The sequence below is a fragment of the Centruroides sculpturatus genome, unplaced genomic scaffold (genome assembly GCF_000671375.1).
Source record: "Centruroides sculpturatus isolate CEXI.00-Female unplaced genomic scaffold, Cexi_2.0 scaffold2475, whole genome shotgun sequence".
Lineage (NCBI taxonomy): Eukaryota > Metazoa > Arthropoda > Arachnida > Scorpiones > Buthidae > Centruroides > Centruroides sculpturatus.
Genome location: NW_019386569.1, coordinates 1 through 20,715, shown reverse-complemented (window position 1 = coordinate 20,715; position 20,715 = coordinate 1). Strand labels below are relative to the sequence as shown.

The following is a 20,715-nucleotide window of genomic DNA, read 5'->3' as shown; positions in this document are numbered from 1 at the left end:
AAGAGTTTCAAGTATTATTTCAGGACAGATTTAATAAAAAGTTAGTCAAAGACTAATGAATACCTAAAGAATAAAAATAAGAGATGGAAAATCTATTTTTTTTTTATTCATTAGTTATATAAAGGAACAGAAGAGTGTGATAATAACAACAAAGTTCTTAGTATAAAATTTACAGATAGGAAATGGGAGTGAACTTCTAGTTTTTTTATTGAGTTTTGAATCTTCTGATATGAATATTAAGAGAAATGTGTTAATTTAAAAATAATAGCTACTTTCTTCTATTCTTGACTAGCTTTTAAATTTTTTTATGNATAATATTTTAGTTTGAAGAGAAAAAGAGAGAGAAAAAAGGAAAAAAACAAACAACTATTTATTGTGACACTGTCACAATGCCAGGCTGCAATTGTTAATTATATTTTTAAATTATTTACTTTAAATTATATGCTTCCACCTCAAATTAGTAGTGTCTGGTCCCTGTACATAATACTTTTCTTCTTAGCAAGCCCCTGTATACATACTTTTCCTGTTAGCAATCGAGTCATGTTGGTCATGTATCTAACTCCTTTGAGGAGAAAATTTTTTAATTGAAACAACATAACTTCTTGTTTGCATTGTATATAGTTAATCTCTATTAAACCTATTATCCTTGAGGGAAATTTTATATATCCTTGGTGTTCTTTCTTTGTCCTTGTAGAGACCTTGTATACATTGGGTCTACAAGAAGATCTCTCAAACAATGCTTCCCTAAACACAAAACAGATATTAAAAAAAGAAAAAACCCACTGCCTTGGCTATACATGCCAGTGAGATCAAGATTATATCAGAACTACAACAGGTTACTATAATATGACAAACCCATCATATAAACCAATTTAGGAATTTGGAGGCATTTAAAGCAGACCACCAGAGCCATTCAATCAATTTTAAAGACAAAAAACAAATCTCAAAGACATGGCAAACTATGTATGACCTGACACTATAACAAACAATGCATGCACACATATTTAAAAATTCATAAAAAGAAGCATTTGAAATTTGAATACTTCAGAGCCAAACAGAACACCAAAAACACCAGAAAGAATCTTTTATTGAAAAATCTGCCTGAAAACATTAGTGATAATTTTCATAAATAAGTGCAAAGTGCAATAAGGTTAGTACATTTTGTTTATAATTAATGAATTGTTTAGTGGATTTGGTTTTATCTATATAAGTAATTTTACAAAACATTTATTCAATAGATTTTTAAACATCATTAAAATTTTCTAGAGTAATGCCAAGGTAAGTGAATTTTGATTAATTTTTTAATAACATATGCAACCAACTCAATAATTAATTCAAATATCAAACAAATAGCCAGAATTAATTTTTTTGTTCAATTTTCTGTTTTATTTTCTGTGTGTTGCATAGAACAAAAAAAAACAAAATTTAATTTTGTCCAAATAGGTATTTTGTATGTTATCAGTGAAAGACTAAATAAAAGACTAAAAGAAAAAATTTTATTTATGTCTGTGAATTTTCAAATGTTTTCCTGGCATACAAGATTATTATAAATAAAAATTTAATACCTATTTTTCAAACAGTATTGATTTACAGTGACTATGAAGTTTACTTACAGCTAAGTAACTTCCTGAACAATTTGTGCTTGATGGCATATTAAACTCTGTAAAAGTAAATTCAATCAAATAGTTTTTGTCAACTTCTATTAACCATGAACAATCATCAGAAACATCGTAATTTTGAGGATAATTTGGCGAAACTATATTCCCAGAAGATGCTTTATATAAACCACCACAACCTATTTAAATAAGAAAATTTAAAAATTTATTTTTAATTAAAGAATATATGTTACTTCTGTACAGGGTGGCCCAGACCACTTGTACTGTACATCACCTTTTAAAATGAAGGGAAGCAAATTTCATCAAAAGTCCTAAAAATTTCTATGAGTAAATGAAATATGCTCTATTGAATGGTGATATTTGCAACTTCTGAGATTGGCTGGTAATGAGCTATTCAGGTTAAAAGTCAATTTTATTAAATCAAACATATTTTTAAATTTAGAATTGGTTTAAATTCAAAAAATAAAACAATTTTGTCTTAAACATTTTTTTCTGAAAACATCTTCATTGATCATAAAATGATTTTGAAAGTGAGAATAAACTCTTCTTGACAAAACCTTATTACAAGTTGTTTCATTGTAATATTTATCAGCTGGTTAAATATTCAGTGTCATATTAATATAAAAGAAAAAACATGAGAAGTAAGTTAGAAAAGGGTTTACTACAACAGTTGTAGCAGCCTATATGAGTAATGAGAATGAAGAGACATAAAGTCAACAAAACAGAAGGGACTGTCAACTACAAAAAAGCCAACACATTATCATCAGAATGTAAATCATTGTTTAAAGTTATATAAAAAAAATTTTATTGGATTTGTGAATAAACTCTACCATATATGTGGCAATGATCAATTGGATCAATATTTTACATAATTTACATTTGTAAATTTTATTCTATATGTTGTTCTATATTGTTAATTTGATGTAAACCTGAATGTGATTGCTGAAAGTAATTGAAAATTTTTGTTTTTGAATTTATTTAGTTTGTGTGTGCTGGATTTTTGTTTATTTAATGAATTGATATTCAGTGTCAACAAACATAAGCATTACACTTTGTGTTTACATTTTCATTTCAAATAAGTTTTCATTTTTAGTTGCACACCTATCAAAGATGTCATAGTGATCTATGTAGCCATGCCCTATGAAATTCTTTGAGCAACAAATTTTTTCAAACAGAGTATATGCTTGCATTTGTAAAAACAGTGCTCAATTTGAACAACACTTAAAATTCTAAATAGAATACACCAAAAGAGTTTACACAAACAAATTACAGTAAAACCTTGCTAAGTTTAACTACATTAACTTGAAGCTGTTTACAGGTCCCTAGCATAGTATATAGAGTTTTTCATATAATACAGTCTCCTTAAGTCGAAATTGTTGGTATTTTTACTCAAACCCATTTTCCTGTGTACAGTACATTCCATCCTTTGATAGGTCCCTTTTCTGTTATATTCCATGTGAATATAAATAATTAATATTAACAAGCACTATGGTTCCATTCTTAATACAACACCATGTCATTACAGTTGTGCATCAACATCTTTTTACTGATATAGTATGTTATTGACATTATGATTGGGGCATAAGGAGGTATCTTGAGATGCACTCAAAAGTATCACAAACTGTATACAACTTTGTAATCATTCTGTGAACAGATTCTTGAGAAATGGCTTAATAATGAAAAATTTACAGTCACAGAAAAATTTTTAAAAAATTGGGTATTAAACTTGTTAATTTGAAATAGAGTTTCAAATTACACAAAGTTAAAAATAACTCAAAGTTGAAATTTTTTTCCTCCTTAAACTTCAAATTAATGAGGTTTGAATAACTGTGTAGTAGTAGTAATAAATTTTATTAGTTCAGCATCAATTACATATGATTATTATACTTTGCCTATATCAATGGAATTTTAATTAAAATATTTTGTAACATAAGATATTTTAACAGTGTCATTTTTCTCCATGCATCACAATTTCCAGATCATTTTATGATCGATGGAGGTGTTTCAGAAAAAATATTATAGACAAACTTGTATTATTTTTTTATTTTAATCCTATTCTAAATTTAAAAATATCATGTTCAGTTTAATAAAATTAATTTTTTGGCCTAGATAGTCCATTACCAGAAAATACTGGAAGTTGAAATTATCACAGTTTGATAGAGCATACCTAATTTATTTATCAAAATTTTTTGAATTTTTGATGAAACTCCCTTCTCTTCATTTTAAAAGGGTCCTAGGTGTGGCTGGTCACTCTGTATAAAATATTATTTGTATAATAAATAGAATATATTAAAAATTCTATATATATAAAGCATACACCAATGCATAAAATGAATATATTTATCAAATAATTACATTATTTTAATGTTACACCAATTACAAACTAATTTTTACCTAACTACAGTATATAATTAAGATGTCTAATTGAAATCATTTCACTATTCCATATCTTAAAATCTAAAAAAAAAATTATATAAAATTTTAACTCTTTAGAGTTATTATTACTAATGCCAATACTGTATTAGATTATATTATTAACAGAGCTTAAATTTTTTTGCAAATAAACATTTGAGTTTTTGTTAATATTCTTGAAAGTAAATAGAAAAATGAATACAGTTGTCCCTCTATAGTCCGACGTTTTTTAATCCGACATGCTCAGTAGTCCGACGCACCTCCCGTCAAGGTACCCGTCCCCGTTACGTGTCTGCTTGCACAGAAGCATGTCGCGATGTGAATCTCCCCATCCAATTCTTACTCGATGACACACATTTCGTGTGTTTTATGTGAGCAGTTCTGTTCGAACAGTTGGAGTAGAGAATATTGTAAGTTACTGCTAGCAAAACAATGTGAAATATGTAATTATTTTCGGTAATCCGGACACTTTTGGTAATCTGACACACGTTTGGTCCCATACCTGTCAGATTATCAAGGGACAACTGTATTCAGAAAGCCTACAAACCTAAAATTCAAGATTTATAAATGCATATTTCAAATACAAAAGCACATTTTCAATATTCTGCCTACTAAAGCATATTTTCTTGTTTTCAAAAATTTTTCAGACAGTGGGAGTAACACAGCACAGTCCATAGTGAGTTTAATCCTAAAGATGGAGACAGATAAAACCCCAAGACTTGATAATTGTGAGGTCCCGAAAATAGTTCAAACTTAAAAGGATTTAAAATAAATTCTAATAAATTATTAATGCAACAAGAAAACAAATAACCAAAGTGTCGAGCCAGTGAGACTGGACTTTGATATCATCACTCATATACAATAAAGAAAAGGAGATAGAACTGTGAACAAAAGAAACAGAAAAATGGAGAGTTGTTTATAATTTTAAAATGCAACAAAAGGAAATAACAAGATAAAGTATGAATGCAGGTGTCTTAGTTATTGATAACTTTTGATCAGAGTCGAAAGGATGGTGTTGGATAAACCATCCTGGACAGATCTTTCTTGCGATGTGAGCTGGTCTTGAATTCCACCTGGAGAGAGGTAAGACACTAATAGGGAAGCAAGGAAGGGAAAGCCTGACTAATGAAAAGAAGATAATAGGAGAAAGGAAGTATAAAAACCATCATGTGAAAGGACAAAAACTTCTGTGCAAACATTCCCTGAGGCCGTTGCTTCCTTCTGTGTCTACATCCTGTGCCATCGACTTCTCTAAATCCTGAGCTCAATCAACTCAGACCTCCAACCCACTCACTGCTGTCCCAGGACTGCCCAACCAAAACATCAACCAAACTGAATCTAGACCAACAGGAACATCAAGACTATTCTGTTATTAGAATTTATAGTATTTATGTAAGCATAACCTTCAACTAAATAAATGGTTCTGTGTTAGCACTTGTTTTCTCCTGAAATCACCACCCACATATGCAAGGGCCCTAGGTCATCACTAATGAGGGAGTAAAAATTTTCCCTGTCTAATTGGCATACATATACAATGCATTAGAAAATCAAGCTTTTCCAATGTTTGGTGGATTCAAGTAACAAACGTTTTGTATTATTTGGATGGCAAAGCCATATAGTCTACTAACTCCAATGTAACTGGATAAGCACAAATTATTATATTATAAAACTAAAAATACAGAAGTTTTTTTAAAATAAAATTTAAGTTAAATGAGACAAACAAATATTTTTGATAATCTTAAATTATAATTGTCAAGTTACATTCAAAAATAGAAGGTACTGCTAAAATAAAAGCTTTTTAAATTTTACAATTACCTTCTCTTGATTGAATAGAATTTATGGCTACATTGTCCTTGTCAGCAGATTATTGGCAGACCTCTTGTAAAGTTTTTAATGCTTGTGCCAACATATTGTTGTCTTTACAATTAATTGTAATACATTCCTTGTATGCCCTATATATTGTAGATATCAACATTGTGGCTGTACACCATTGTCTGTTTTGTGTGTTTTTATTATTTTTGCATTATAAAAAATAATGCAAAAAACATAACAAACATAAACTCCCTTCTGGAATTTACTAACTCCCTTAATTCTTCAACAGCACAACATATGAAAAATATAGACACTATTAAGCAATCGTTCACACACTACACAAAAGCCTAGGAACATTACAATTGAATAGAAACACATACATCACACTACAGAAGGCCGCTATACTGAATATATGTCATATTGTTAGGAAATTCCTGAATACAGACATACACACTGACACACTTATTTAATTTTTGTCTCGTTATAGTTGCTATGCCTTGACTCTGGTCCAGCATAATACACAGCAGCTAGTGTCAATTGAGTATATAACCCATTAAACCCATAATAATAATAAAACACTTTATTTTGGATAAATAGTCAAGCCTATATGAAAATCAACTTATGACAAAGATTTTTAAAAATTTCAATGTTTTATATTAGTTATTTTTTATTATAATGTATTTTTATGACAACTATTTTATGCATTGTTTTTACAAATTATATAATTACTCTAATTTTGTTGAATATAAAATAAAATATAATGTAAAATTATAGAAATTAGCATAACATATATTATTATTAAATATATTTTGAAACTTTAATTATAACACTATAATTCTACATTTAACACTAAACTTCTATTATATTCCACTTATTAAAAATTTATAATTAAATTTAAAATTAATTTAAAAATTGAACTTATTCTAATGAGTAAAGTTTTATATGTATACGTACCACCATCAATTGCTTGATAATGGGCAATAAATCCTTTGCCATTAATAGTATAATCACTAGAAAAGTGCAAAGTCATATGATTGCCTTGAGAATGAATGGTTTTATTATTCTGAGTATCACATAGTTGTAACAAGAGTGGTGCAGATAAATCACTACCACCGTATATCTAAAATTCAAAAATTTTCAAAATTAAATATTTTAAGATTTTTTATTATTATTATAACATTTAAAAATTTATTAAACTTGTTTATTAGTAAATTAAATGTGGAACTATAAAAATTATTTTAAATTAAGGTCCCAAATACTATTGTATGATTTTAAAGAAATCACAATTCAACATAAAATGCTTTTATCAGAACAAAAACTTAAAAATCATATTTTGTTTTGAAAATAATTTGGATTATATAATTTAAAAGCTTTCCTGATGAATACAGTAATACCCCAAACTTACGCGATAGGTGGGACCGAGCGGTAACCACGTAAGTCAAATTCACGTAAGTCCAGGTATAATTTCACATATAAATACATACAAATAATTTTTAATTGGGGCCAGTGACTAAAGAAAACAATAATTTTAAAAAAAATGTTTAATAAAATCTTAGATAATACATATGTATAACAAATTAGGCCTATGTTATTTTACAATTTTTCACATTTACTTGATTATTACGCCATAATTTTAACATTGTTTCCATCTCAGTGATAATACTGTGATATTTTACGAATGATGCTTGAATTTAAAGATTGAGCATTTTTCACAACTTCGAGAATTTTTTCTTTGCCTTTTATAATTGTTCTGACCGACAATTCCGGTAGATCAAACTTCTTTGCCAATTCACAAATTTTCATTTTTGTATCGAAGTCTTTAATAATGGGTACGTTCGTAAAGTCAAACGAGTTAAACGCGTTAGTAACGAATCGTTCGAAAAGTCTAACGAAATAGGAATAACGATGACTTCATTCTCGCTTAACTCGTTCGACTTTACGAACATACCCAATGTTAACTTTACATTCCAAAGATAAAGTTTTTCTTTTCTTGTTTGATGCAGAAGAATTAGTTCTACTTCATTTGGATGATATAGTAGAGTCTTTCAAGTCTCCGTAGATATAACAAACACAGAAATAAATAACACAAAATAAATTGTAGCTATGTATGGATTCTGCGCGACACATCCGAACATGTAAGCTGAACAATAGTGTGGAGGGAGTGAGTAATCAAGGGTTGCATGGCGCTCAAACAAAAGACGAATCGACGAGATTTGAAAATCGCGTAACTCCAGGTTCACGTAAGTCGGGGTATGACTGTACATTAAAAACTATTTAATAGCTTTTTTAATTACACATTGTAACAATTAATTTTTAAATAATTAGTATTATTATTTCTATTAATTAAGGTAAACAGTAAATTTTTTTACCTTTAGGTAATCATAAAGGCAATCATGTGCTCCTTCTAACTCAAGGTGTTGTATTTGGATTGAAATTCTTTTATCTATAGGTACAGATATATACCATATGCATGAAATATTTAAAGGATAATAAGCAGGATAATTTGGAGTTGTAATAGTATCTGACCACCTGGTAAGTTCACCACCACAACCTAAAATTCATATTTGTTTTATAAAAATTTGTTTACAGTATATGCTATTATAATAACTAAATTACAACAAATATTAAAATCAAATATAAAACTACTGCTTTCTTTTATGAATCTGTTTATTTTATCAATTCAACTATTAATTCCTCTTGGAGAGACTAGCCAAGATTTATACGGTTAGTAATTTTCATTCCTTTTGTTTAAAGGAGAAAAATTTGTAATTTTTATAGAAACAGTCAGACATACACAAACATCTCAAAACCCAATGTTATTAATCAGAACCTGTAGTGTTAGGCACTTGTTTTATATTGTAACTTATTTTTTTTCTTTATTATTGCTGTATTTTATTATTTATTTGTGTCGAGTTTTACTATTTTTGTAACGCATCGTTGTCATTTTCCCTTCCGGTCACCCACCACCTTTTGGCAGTAGTCGGTGGACTGCTGATTGGCTGTTGAGGTGGCTGCGTGATAGGGGAGGCTGGAGAATCAAACATAGAAGGATATAAAAGGAGTGACCCCACAACAGGTATTCACCTTTTTTTCCTTGGGACCTTCGTGGACTGTCCTTCACGAGAGAAAACAAAAGAAGACAAGGGATGAGAAGGGAGGTAAGGGGTCACCACCTGCTAACAATAGACTGTCAGGATTAATTGTATTGGAAGAAGAAAGAAATCGAATTCCATTGGAGCATTTAAGATACAAGGAACGTAAATTTGAAGTTTAGACAAAGGAACTTCGCTTATTAGTAACTGGTGATACATTAATTCAAGGTTAATAACATTTTTCCCAAGTGGTCATCACCTCTCTATTGTTATCGATCATCAAGGATATGGCCTTATGCAGAATATTGCTCAGGCAGACCAACGATTTGGATTCCTCCTTGTAATAGATTGTAATTTTCTTATTATCTGTACTTGTGAATAACGGGCCAGTCGTTTGTAATAATCGGATATTAATTACCTTTGTATAATCAGCTATCATCTCATGGCCAACGTGGCCACAACCACATGTAGTACGCTAGCATAATCTGACATAAAATCGAGTGTTTTTTTATTGAAGTGTGTTGTATGTGAGGTCCTCATTTGTTTTCTCTTACCCCACTTTAAGACCTGGTGTATTTCAGTGCCTGCTAAGGTCTACAAGCCAAACAATTGCTGTAATGTATTGAGCTACTTTTCACTACTATTAATAATTAAATTTTAAGTAATTTGTTACTAGAGGTAGGTATTAGGTGTCATCTCTTATTAAATTTAATAATTATATTTAAATTAATATTTATTAAATAATTTAGAATATTCTGGAAGAAAAGAATCAGCCTGGTGTGGGACATGAATCCACAACTCCCACTTACTATGCAAATGCATTGCCAATTATGCTACCCAGACCTCCATCCAATCCTCCCTTTCCAAAAATATTTAATTTTAGATATAACATCCACAGTCACTTACAGCACCAACTGGGGACAACTTTATAGTCCTTGGTCTATAATCATCCATTATGTAGCCTGCCATTGCTTTACCTTGGCATGGATGGTATATTATATATATACATAATATACTATCCATGCCAAGGTAAAGCAAAGTATGTATATATATATATGCCTATAAGTACGTATGTATGTATATATATACAGTAGAGCGTCGTTTATCCGAAAGAATTCCAGTCGGCAATTTTAAATTTTTGCCAGTGCTGTGGTGCTGCAATCTTTGGCTACGTCTTGGGCTACTCAAATATTTTACATTTTTGATACTAAATTAACTTCTAAAGTATAAGTTTTTATTGTTTTTATATTTTTCAATATATTTATTTTGTTTGTACAAAATAAAGAAATAATTTTTAACGATACAATAGTCACGATTATTATTATAAAAAGTTTACATTAGGCTTAACATCGACAAAAATTCAATGCAAAGCAACACGCAACGGAGAAAAATTTCAACATAGGATAGATTAATATATTTTTCGTACATAATCGGTTATCCAAAATATCGATTTTCCGAACAACCCCAGTCCCCAATTGATTCAGATAAACGACGCTCTACTGTATATAACTAATCACAATTGTCAAACTTGTAGTTTATGGTTTTGAATGAATTTTGTGATTTAATTTATAAATAAACATGTAAAGATGCATTGAATTTGTTGCAATTTTTTTCTCCACATACTATACTAGTAATTTTCCACTACTGATTTAATCATGCTTCCAATCTTTATAATTACAAAGAACACAATACAAAAGGATATACAATTACTTTTCCATTAAGCAATAAATTATACAAAGGAAACTTTCTTCTTATGGTTTAATTGCAAGAAAAGCATCATCAGAATTTTAAAAATATGTACACTTCAATTATATAATTAGACTTAAAAAGAAAGATATATTTATTTGAATACATATTATAATTTGTTTTAAATATTAAATAAAAAATTACAAATACTAATACAGTAAACACTCAATTTAAGAAACCAATTGGGGAAAAGAATATATATTATTACCAAAAGTCTGTTCAATTGAATATGTTTTTAAAAAGATGTATTTATAATGAACTTAAAATGTGCAAGATAAGTTACAACATATTATGATGTATAAATATAAATAAAATAATATGATAATGTTTATTGAGTAATTTATACTCATTGACTCATTGTTCAAATCTTTTTAGCATGCACTATTTGCAAACAAAAAAGAGTTTTTAATTTTTCCTACTAGACAAATTTTTTGTCTGTTAGATCTGAAATCTATTTAATTGAAGATTTACTGTATATTTTATATTACCTTCAACTTTCCACTCTAGTCGAAATCCATCATAAGAAATACTGTAATCACTTTTAAATCGTACAATAACTATATGTGATGATGATGTTAATGAAGGTAAAGTCGTAAATAATCCACAGTATTTCTGAATTTGTACCTCAGTATCATCACGCAATTTTTCTAAAATCTAAACAAAAAATAATTGAAAAAAGTTTTTAAAATGATTAATTTTAAATGATTAATTAATTTAAAAATACTGACTGAAATTATTTATAGTAAACTTTTTATTTTAAATATCCTTAATACATTAAAAATAAAAGGAGTAAATACAAGGGTGAATCAAAAAGTAAAGTCAATTTTGAAAGTACTCAGTAAATATAAGAAATTGACACTGACATGCAACACCATGTCTGCACATGGGCTGAAGGGTAGCTAGTCCCACCCAGCATTCCATCATTTAGTCAAATTGCAGCAAGCAACGATGTTGGAAGTATGGATGTTCCACTAAGTGATTGCACCATTGAGGAACAACATGCCATTCTGTGAGCAGAGGGGGTTAAACCTGCAGAAATCCATCACTGGATGTTGGCACAGTATTGCACACACAACATGCATCTATGAGTGGATAAGGCACACTTTAAAAAGAGAAGAATAAGTGTGATGGATGAAAGCCAACATGATCACCCATCAATATCACACATGAAGCAACACTTACAGAAGGCAAATTCCTTGATCATAGAAGACTGACAACCAATGTTAGCAAAAATAACAAAAATCATGGACATATTATGAATCTGTACAAGCCATAGTGCAAGATGACTTGGTATACCATAAAGTTTGTGTACAGCAGGGCCCAAACATCTTACAACTCAGCATAGGCAGCAGCATGTAGATTTTGCAACTTGGTTTCTCCAATGCTATGAAGATCCCAGTACCTTGGAACAAATGACAGGTGATGAGATATGGGTACACCAATAAAAACTGGCAAGCAAGAGGCAAAACATGGAGTAGAAACATCTGTCCTACCCTGTTTGCAAGAAATTCAAACAACCATCCTGCAAAAAACTAAAGCTAATGCTCTCTAATATTCTGATGGCATTCCAGGTATATGATGAAACTGTAAACAGTGCAATGTATTGGTCTTGTGCTTTGCTGCAAGACCAATTCATCAAAAATGACACAGACTGCTGGTCCAAAGAAGTGCTACTGCTCCACAACAATGACAACCACATACAGCAACACAAATGGTACAGACTGCACAACAGTTTGAATTTGAATTGCTTCTGTGTCCTCCTTATAGTCCCAATCTAGTACCATGTGATTACCATGTCTTCAACCTCTTGAAGGAGACATTATGTGATTGCAGGTTCAGCTCAGACTGTGAGGTTCAGCAAGCAGTGCAGATGTGGCTTAATGAGTAACTAAAAAGCTTCTTTTTAGAAGAAATTAAGAAGCTCATTGATTGATACCAGAAGTGCATTGCTGTGCAGGGGGACTATGTAGAAAAGTGACATGTGCATTTGTTCTCCATCAGTGGAAATACAGTTGTTATAAGGAAATTGCCTTTATTTTCTGATTCACCTTCATAAATTGAATTTTAATGTAGTTGAATATTAACATTGTTAGTCTATTGTCTAGTCTTTTTATACAAAGATCATTGAAAAACACTTATAATTTTATATATTTTCCATTTACATATTGTTTATAACAATCTTATCTGTTAAACCATAAATAAATCTGTGCACTCAAAAAAATATAACAATTAGTTTGTTACTTTGTAAAATAATCTTTATTTCACAATTTCTTTCATAGAATTAAAATTAATGTTAAAAGAAACTTTACCTATTTACAAAATTCACAAACAAAATTTTTTAATTAACTTTTTCAAAAATTTTAATGAAAAATTAAATTCATAATATTTTAAATTTTATTTTAAAATAAATTTTCTTAACTTAAAATCAAATTAAATAAGAACACCAACTTATTCCTCAATATGAACAAATCTTCCTTAACAAATTTGAAAAATCAGTAAAAATTATTGTGAAAGAGGGGAAAAAGTATTTAAACAAAAATATCTTGAATATATGTATATAAATTACCTTAATAACAGATTGGTATCATATGTATTGTATCTATTAATTGTGTAAATGTTAATAGGTTTTAGATAAATATATTAAATACATAAATAAAAACACTCCCAAATAAATGTATAATCACCTTAAGCTGTTGTATTGGACCAAAACGTTTTACACAGAAGAGACTGCATAGAAATATGCCAAATGACTTCTGGATTAAATCAGGCTACTCTTGCCACTTTAATCTGGCAGTTGTTTGGCATATTACTAAAATATCAGGTTTCGGGATTACGGATGTCCTGATACCACAAAAGTATCAATACCAGCATCATGAGTAGTTTTAAAGTGTCAATACCAGTATCAGATCAGTATCAATCTTAAAGTATCAATACCAGAGAGTATTGGCTGAGGGTATAAAAACATAAAATCTTGCCAGCTGTTGCTGTTCAGTCTGTTGCATTGCCTTCCAGTTGTTTTTACTGCTGAGAAAGTACTGTTCTCATTAGAATGAAGGCTAAGTTGACCCAGAGCAGAAATTAATACTTTATTGCTTACCTGGAGAATTGAATTCTAGCTACCTGCTTCAGGAGTCAGCACGTCAGTCAGTACTTCAGTTTACACTCATATAATATCTTATGTACAGTACACAAAAGAAGTCCCAGATGTACATTCCTGTTAATGGGTTCTGTGGATACTATTGGGATAGGAGTGGATAAGAAATTGTTGAAGAAGAGGTAAAACAATGTCTTTACATTGAAAGTTCTTTATTGTATTCAAATTTTACAAATGTCAGTTCAAACAAGTATACACAAATTGTAGTTCATTTTAAACATCACTGGTGGTCCAAGTTGATTAACAAACAAAAGTACTACATAATATTTAATGAAATATTTATTTATAAATACTAATCAGAACTAAGTGTATTAATTATTACTTAATGATTTTTATTAAGCATATTTATTATAATAGCATATATATTGTAATATAGCCATTACCAGCAGTTAAATATTAATACTGTTGAAAATTCTTGTGGATATGTTAAATATATGTCTGATTATAAGTCCTATAGTCATCAGAAGTATTTCACCAGAGGTTAATTGTCAAAGCCTGTGAATACCACTTGATAGATGTGTTAGTTGTATATATGACTATACAAATACAATAAATATCAGAAGTATCTCACCAATATATAGTTAAAATATACTGTAGTCGTTAGACGTATCCCACTAATAGGTGAATGTAAACTCTTTAAAACATCACTTGAGAATGCATTTGTTACATGAATAATTGTGAGCAATCACGTTTTTACTTTAGAAGAACCAGAATTGTATTTATCTTTATTTTTTAAAAGTATTTTATTATTTTTAGATGTAATACTGAGGAGGAATCACTAAGACAGTGTGATTCAAAATGAATTTATATTAGAGAAAGAATAATAAACAATGTGTCAAATGCTAGCATAGTTACTTGGATTGCTGAAGTTCTAGACAATTGAAATTTGGAATAGAATATATAAGAATATATGTACCAAAATCAATTGGTGTACAAATAAAGAAATAAGTAACAGAATTAGCATATGTACATTCTGGAAATAAAATTTGACCTAATTCATTTATTAATTTTTGGTCATTAATATGTTTTATATAAGTCTAACTTAACCGAAAATAGTGTATAATTCTATTTCAGTTTCTGATTCAGCTGCAAAATCCAGTTTCAGACAGACTTTAGTTGCTTGTGAAAAATGTAGCAATACCAGATCTGATACATGAGAAAAAGTATCAATACCGGTGTCAGTATTGGACCAAATGTATTAAGTACAATATTGAAGAATCGAATCAGTATCGAAGAAATGTAGCGATATGGTATCAGTATTGACAGTATTGGGATATCCCTATTTGGAATGTTTTTATTAGACTGCATAGTATAGATAGTTTCAAAAAATAGGAGATTTTGGTTCAAAAATGGTTTTAGAATTTTAGTATAATGTGGTATTGTAACTGTACGCTATATTTTTGTACATATTAATTTAAATTTAGTTTAGTCTTTTCTTTCTACCCTTTGTCCTATTGTTCTATTTCCTTCTAGAACTTTCTTATCTTAATCCCTGTCCCTTGGGTGGGATGACCAGTTCTGAGAAATGGAGGAACAAAGAAGTGAGCAGGACCCTGAGGACAAACAAACAAGGGACAAAGCCTTCTCTTGCGGAACTGCAAAGTGTACAGATGAGAAGAGAGAACGCTCTGGGTCACATTAGTAACGACCGGAGATCTCGGAAGTACATTAAGAGAAAGGTTCCTGTTTTAAGGGAGAATTGACAAAAGTGAAAAAAAAACAAACTTAAGTATAGAATAAGAAGAAAACGAGTCAAATTTTTGGATATTATCATGTAGTATCCCACCCAATAGCACACACAGTGCAAATACGCTAACAAAATCCCGGGTATTTCTGTTTCTATTATATATATTCTTCCTTCGTCCTCTTGTTTCTATCCTTTTCTTCCATTATTGTTAAGTTAGTGTATAAGATTAGTTTTAAGGTCAGGCTTCATATTATACCGATCGGGATCAGTACCGCACATTTTGATCTAACGAACTATTGTCCTAGCAGTAAATTCGCATATGATTGTAATGTATCGTGAAGTTGAAATTCCCAAATGAAAAATCTGTATATATACACGAAATTGTTTATTTGTAAAAACATATCATTTATTATTTTTACCATATCCTGTCTGCCTTTGTGGTAATTTTAATTTCGTGTGAACTTTCACAGTATTATAGAAATTATAGCATGTTAGCAATACGCAGTAATTTTCTTATAAAATTTATTAACAATATGTATATTTATTAAGGTTTATTGTAATTATTGTATTTGCATATTTATTTGTTATAGTCTGAAAAAGATTATGTAAATTGCCAAAATATGTAACATGAATAATAGATAAGATAAAACTGTTTTGAAAAATCTTGTAAGTCTTTGTGACATAAACACGTGTTAAACAGAAAATGACATTGATTTTGAATTTGTAAGGAACACATATAAATTTAATAAAGCAAACAAAGCATATATTTAACAGTGAGTAACAGTTTGGGAATCGTCTTCCTTATCTGGTAGTTTCTCCTTAATCTTTTACATCTTTCACCATTATACTCTACCTCCCCTTGATTGTTTACGATATCTCAAATATCTTAACTTTCCTATCCTGCATTCCTCTTCCATTCTACTTTGTCTGAAGACAAACCATTAACTAATTCAAAATTATTTGCCTATCCTCAGTCAAACACTGTTAAAGATGTATTATTTGCTTTATTACTCAACTATATTGGCTAGTTTACTTTAAAATTTTATGTCTTACATCTTTACAACTTTACTTTTTATATATATTATTATACTTTTAAATACTCTTTCTTAATTTATTATTATATTGATACTTCCAAATTATTTTTTGCACTTTATATTTAAATTATATTCCTTACACATTAAAACATTTAGACAAAACATTTAGAGAAAGCTAATATTTTCAAACTATATTTGAAATTAAATTTAACATAAATATTTTTAATTACAGGCTATAATAAACAGTCTAAAAATAATTATAGAGAGTTATCAATCTTACCTCTACGTAGTCAAAATGACAATCAGTATGTGATTCTAATATTAAATGTGAAAAAGCAATAGAAACATTATTTCCTAGTGGGGCTTCAATTGTCCAACTACAGTTATAATTATGAGGATAAGGACTTGGAAAATTAGGACTTTCAATTACTCCTCTATGTCCTGTTAATGTATTGTGGCAATCTAAAAAAAAAGAACTATTGTTTTAGCAGTAGTCTACATTTTTTGATAATAAAAATATTTTATTAATAAAATTGTAAAAAATTTTTAAATATTTATTTTTAAAAAATTCTGACTTTTGGAATAACAAGTATTAAATTATTAAATCTGCTAAAGATTTAAGTTCATTATATCACACTATTAGGATTTAAATTTTGATACTCGTCTATCTAATTTACTCTTTTTCTAATTACGTTTTTTAACTTAACTTTTAGATTATATATTAGGTATAACCAACTAGACATGCTTCAAGAGCCACCATTAGTATGAGCTGATAATGTGATTTCTTTAATTTAATATATTTTTTTTTTTTAATTTTTGAAAAAGATTATTGATGTTATCTATCAAAATAAAAATAAAAAGCATTATTATACAAATATATGACATTTATTAGATGAAACAAAGTTGAAAGTATTTAGAAAACATAACATACAAATAAATTAAATAGTAATTTTATCAATTAATTTTAAAACATTTCAATAATTAGATTGAATAAAATTATGAAACAAGCTTTAATGTCCAGAAAATATTTCTATTCTTACTCATTTTCAGCAAAGTTTCAGTAAAATTATTACCATAATTTAATTTTGAATAGATAACTGATGTTCTAGACCAGTGTTTTTCAACCTTCTTGAATACGCAACCCCTTTACAAGTTAAAAAATTCTGGCGACCCCCCAGGGCCATATTAAAACTATGTCAGTGATTTTAAAAACTACCGGTATGAATTTAATTTTCTTTCTGTTGAGATTTAATTATCGATCAAAAAACTAATTGTACTGTAAAATAAACAGGCACAGCCTTCTCACTGAAATTGTAGTTTTTTATATTGTAGTGTAGGACCTACAAACACTTGTCTTTTTCTTTTACCCGCGACCCCCCGTGTATGGCTTTGCAACCCACCTGGGGGTTGCGACCCACAGGTTGAAAAACACTGTTCTAGACTTTCAGTTTCATTTTGAATTTGGAGCCTAAGGACGGGTAAATTTAGTTACTGAAAACACACACATTTGTGGAAATACACTGCTTCAACCATCCAGCCACCTGTATTCTAGCATTAACATTCTTATATTTTTTAAAATATGTACTACATGTTCTATACTTTATTAAAAAACTGTCTATTTTTTTGGTATTTATTATAATTTTTGGATTCAAAATATTAGAAATAAATCAATGTTCTTAATATTTTTTAGGTTCTTATTCAATTTATTTTATGTCTTTTTAAAATGTTCAAATTTAGTAAAGTAAAAATAGCCATTTATCTTTTTTTTTTATCAGTATATGCATGTGGCTGTATGCCATATTTATTGTAAATATTGATTTAAGTTAGTTTTAGTTTTCTTTGTTCTTTGTTTCCTTTTCCTTCTATAACTTTCCTTTATAACCCTTTTCCCTTGGGGTGGGATTACCAATTCTGGGAACCACGGAGAACACAGAGATGAATGAAGCTCTGAGGCTGGTGAAAGAGGAGAAAAAAGAGGCTGGTTCTTTGCCCAGACTTCGAGGTGGACAGACGTGAGTGGTGGTGTTCCAGGTCACATTTGGCAACAGCTGGAAAGTGCAAGAGACTTTGATGAAAGGATCGGGTTTTATCGTGGTTACAATAATCGTGTAGCAATTAAGTGCAAGAACAACTTCAATGAACATGACAATGAGAGACCTTCCAAAAGAGTTCAACGTGGTATCCCACCCAGAGATTGTAGAGTTCAGCAAGAAAGAAAACCCCAAGTATTCCAATCTTTTTTATGTTCTATTTCCTATCTCCTCCATTCCCTACTATTTTTTCTATCTCTAGTTTTAAGTTAGTACACAAGTTTTAGTTATAGTTTTCGATTTTTCTTTATATTGTCGCAAACAGTATACTGTAAGGTCTCGTTTTATGCGGTGGATACGTTCTACAGAAAAGCGCATGAAAAAAAATTCGCATAAAAAAAGACTTTACTTGCCTTGAAAAAGTAGGGATACGTTCCGTAATTTTCTAAAATCGCATAAAACCAAAACAACGAGTTAAAATTAACTTAAAACCGCATAAAAAAAGTTTGCAGATATTAAAAGAAATAGGCTGCTTAATGAATTAATTCGAATGTATGAAAGAAATTCATATAAAAGCTTAAAATAAACTTGTATTCAAACTTAATTCAGTTTATTTTATTGAAAAGTAATATAGTTTTACATTTCTTTTGAATTTTTGGAATGTTTTTTAAGTCTCCAAATTTTTTAAAAATATTTAAAAATATACGGCCAGCTTCACCCTACTTTAAACCCTTGTCCTCCCGCGACGTTTATGAGAATGCCCCAGGAAATCCAACTCCAGCTGTGTTCAAGGTCATCCAGATGTATAAACTGACTCATCGGTGTTAAATTTCACAGAAGGGCAAGACAAAGGAAGTTAAACTTTGAAGCTTTTTCTTCAAAATTAATGCATTTCTTTCCTTTTTTTCAGTTTTAAGTATTTTTTATGTTTAATTACATTTACATCAAAAATTGCTAGGAACTAAAGTGATTAAGGTAGATGTAGCTGTCCTTTACATCCATAAAGGTTATATGTCAGTGGAACAAATGGAGTGAGCTTTGAGCATCCTACGATTTTTGGAGACTGTCTATACGTGGGTTTCCTAAACAAGCCTATATGTATGTTTGTCCAAGAAATTTTTGGATGAAATACAAACCGCACAACTTCAAAATCGCATTAAAAAAATCCGCATAAAACGAGACCTTACAGTATGTTGTTTGCACTGTATTACTGTATTTTATTTTATAATACCATGGAGTTGGAATCTAAAATAAAAACCTGTACATTTTAGGCAAAATAAATTATTTTGTTGATCATATCGTCACATAGTTATTGAAACATGTTTCTTTTGTCAGTCTACACCATTTTGCGTGACTAACAATAATTAGTTTCTTGATAACAAATTTTTTTATACATTTTTTTTATATTTCTGTTACAGGAACAATTATATAAGGATAATCAATTCTGTTGCAGAACTTATACAAAGAAGTTGCTCCTTCTGAGTCTCCACCAAATACATATAATTACACCAACATTGCCAAAAAATATTATTTCCATTGCTATTAGTAAAATACGTACATTTTAAAAAAGTATTACATTTGATTTTATTTTATATTATTTTATTATTCAAATTTTAAATCTTTTTGTGTATATATAGTGTATATATATAAAGTTAGTAATTCTTTTAAATTATTTTCCAACAATTTTACTGTCATATCTTTATTTTAATTATGACAGATACTATTTTCTATATATAAGTCTATTTTCTCATGCCTGAAAAATTTATATGATTTTATTTTTAACATTTTTTAAAAATTTAAATAAAATCAGTCACCATTATTATATTAAATATAAGATTAAATATAAATGCTAAAAATTTTTCTTACTTGTTTTATAATCAAACTTAAAACCACGTCCACTTTCTGATACATCTGTACGAAATTTTATATATAATTTATTTTTTGAAGAAAGAATTATATGAGGATAATCAACTCCATTGCAAATCTTATACAAAGAAGTTGCTCCTTCTGAATCTCCATCAAATATCTATAAGTAGACCAAAATTACTAAAAAAACTATTATTTTTATTGTTATTAGTAAGCTGTATGTATTGTAGTTTTTTATACAATTTAAAACAAAAATATTGTATTGT

The 20,715-nt window shown here is 29.1% G+C and overlaps 1 protein-coding gene across 1 annotated transcript; it reads right to left on the bottom strand.

Moving 5' to 3' along the window:
- Positions 1-1,550: 1,550 nt before the first annotated feature.
- Positions 1,551-20,609, bottom strand: LOC111615327 (cubilin-like; the record flags this gene model as incomplete). The annotated part of the gene is made up of 6 exons (XM_023356755.1): positions 1,551-1,795; positions 6,795-6,960; positions 8,210-8,391; positions 11,167-11,332; positions 16,834-17,015; positions 20,450-20,609. Coding segments are annotated over 6 exons (1,086 nt in total), but the record flags the coding sequence as incomplete, so codon positions are not given.
- Between the last annotated feature and the right edge of the window lie 106 nt (positions 20,610-20,715).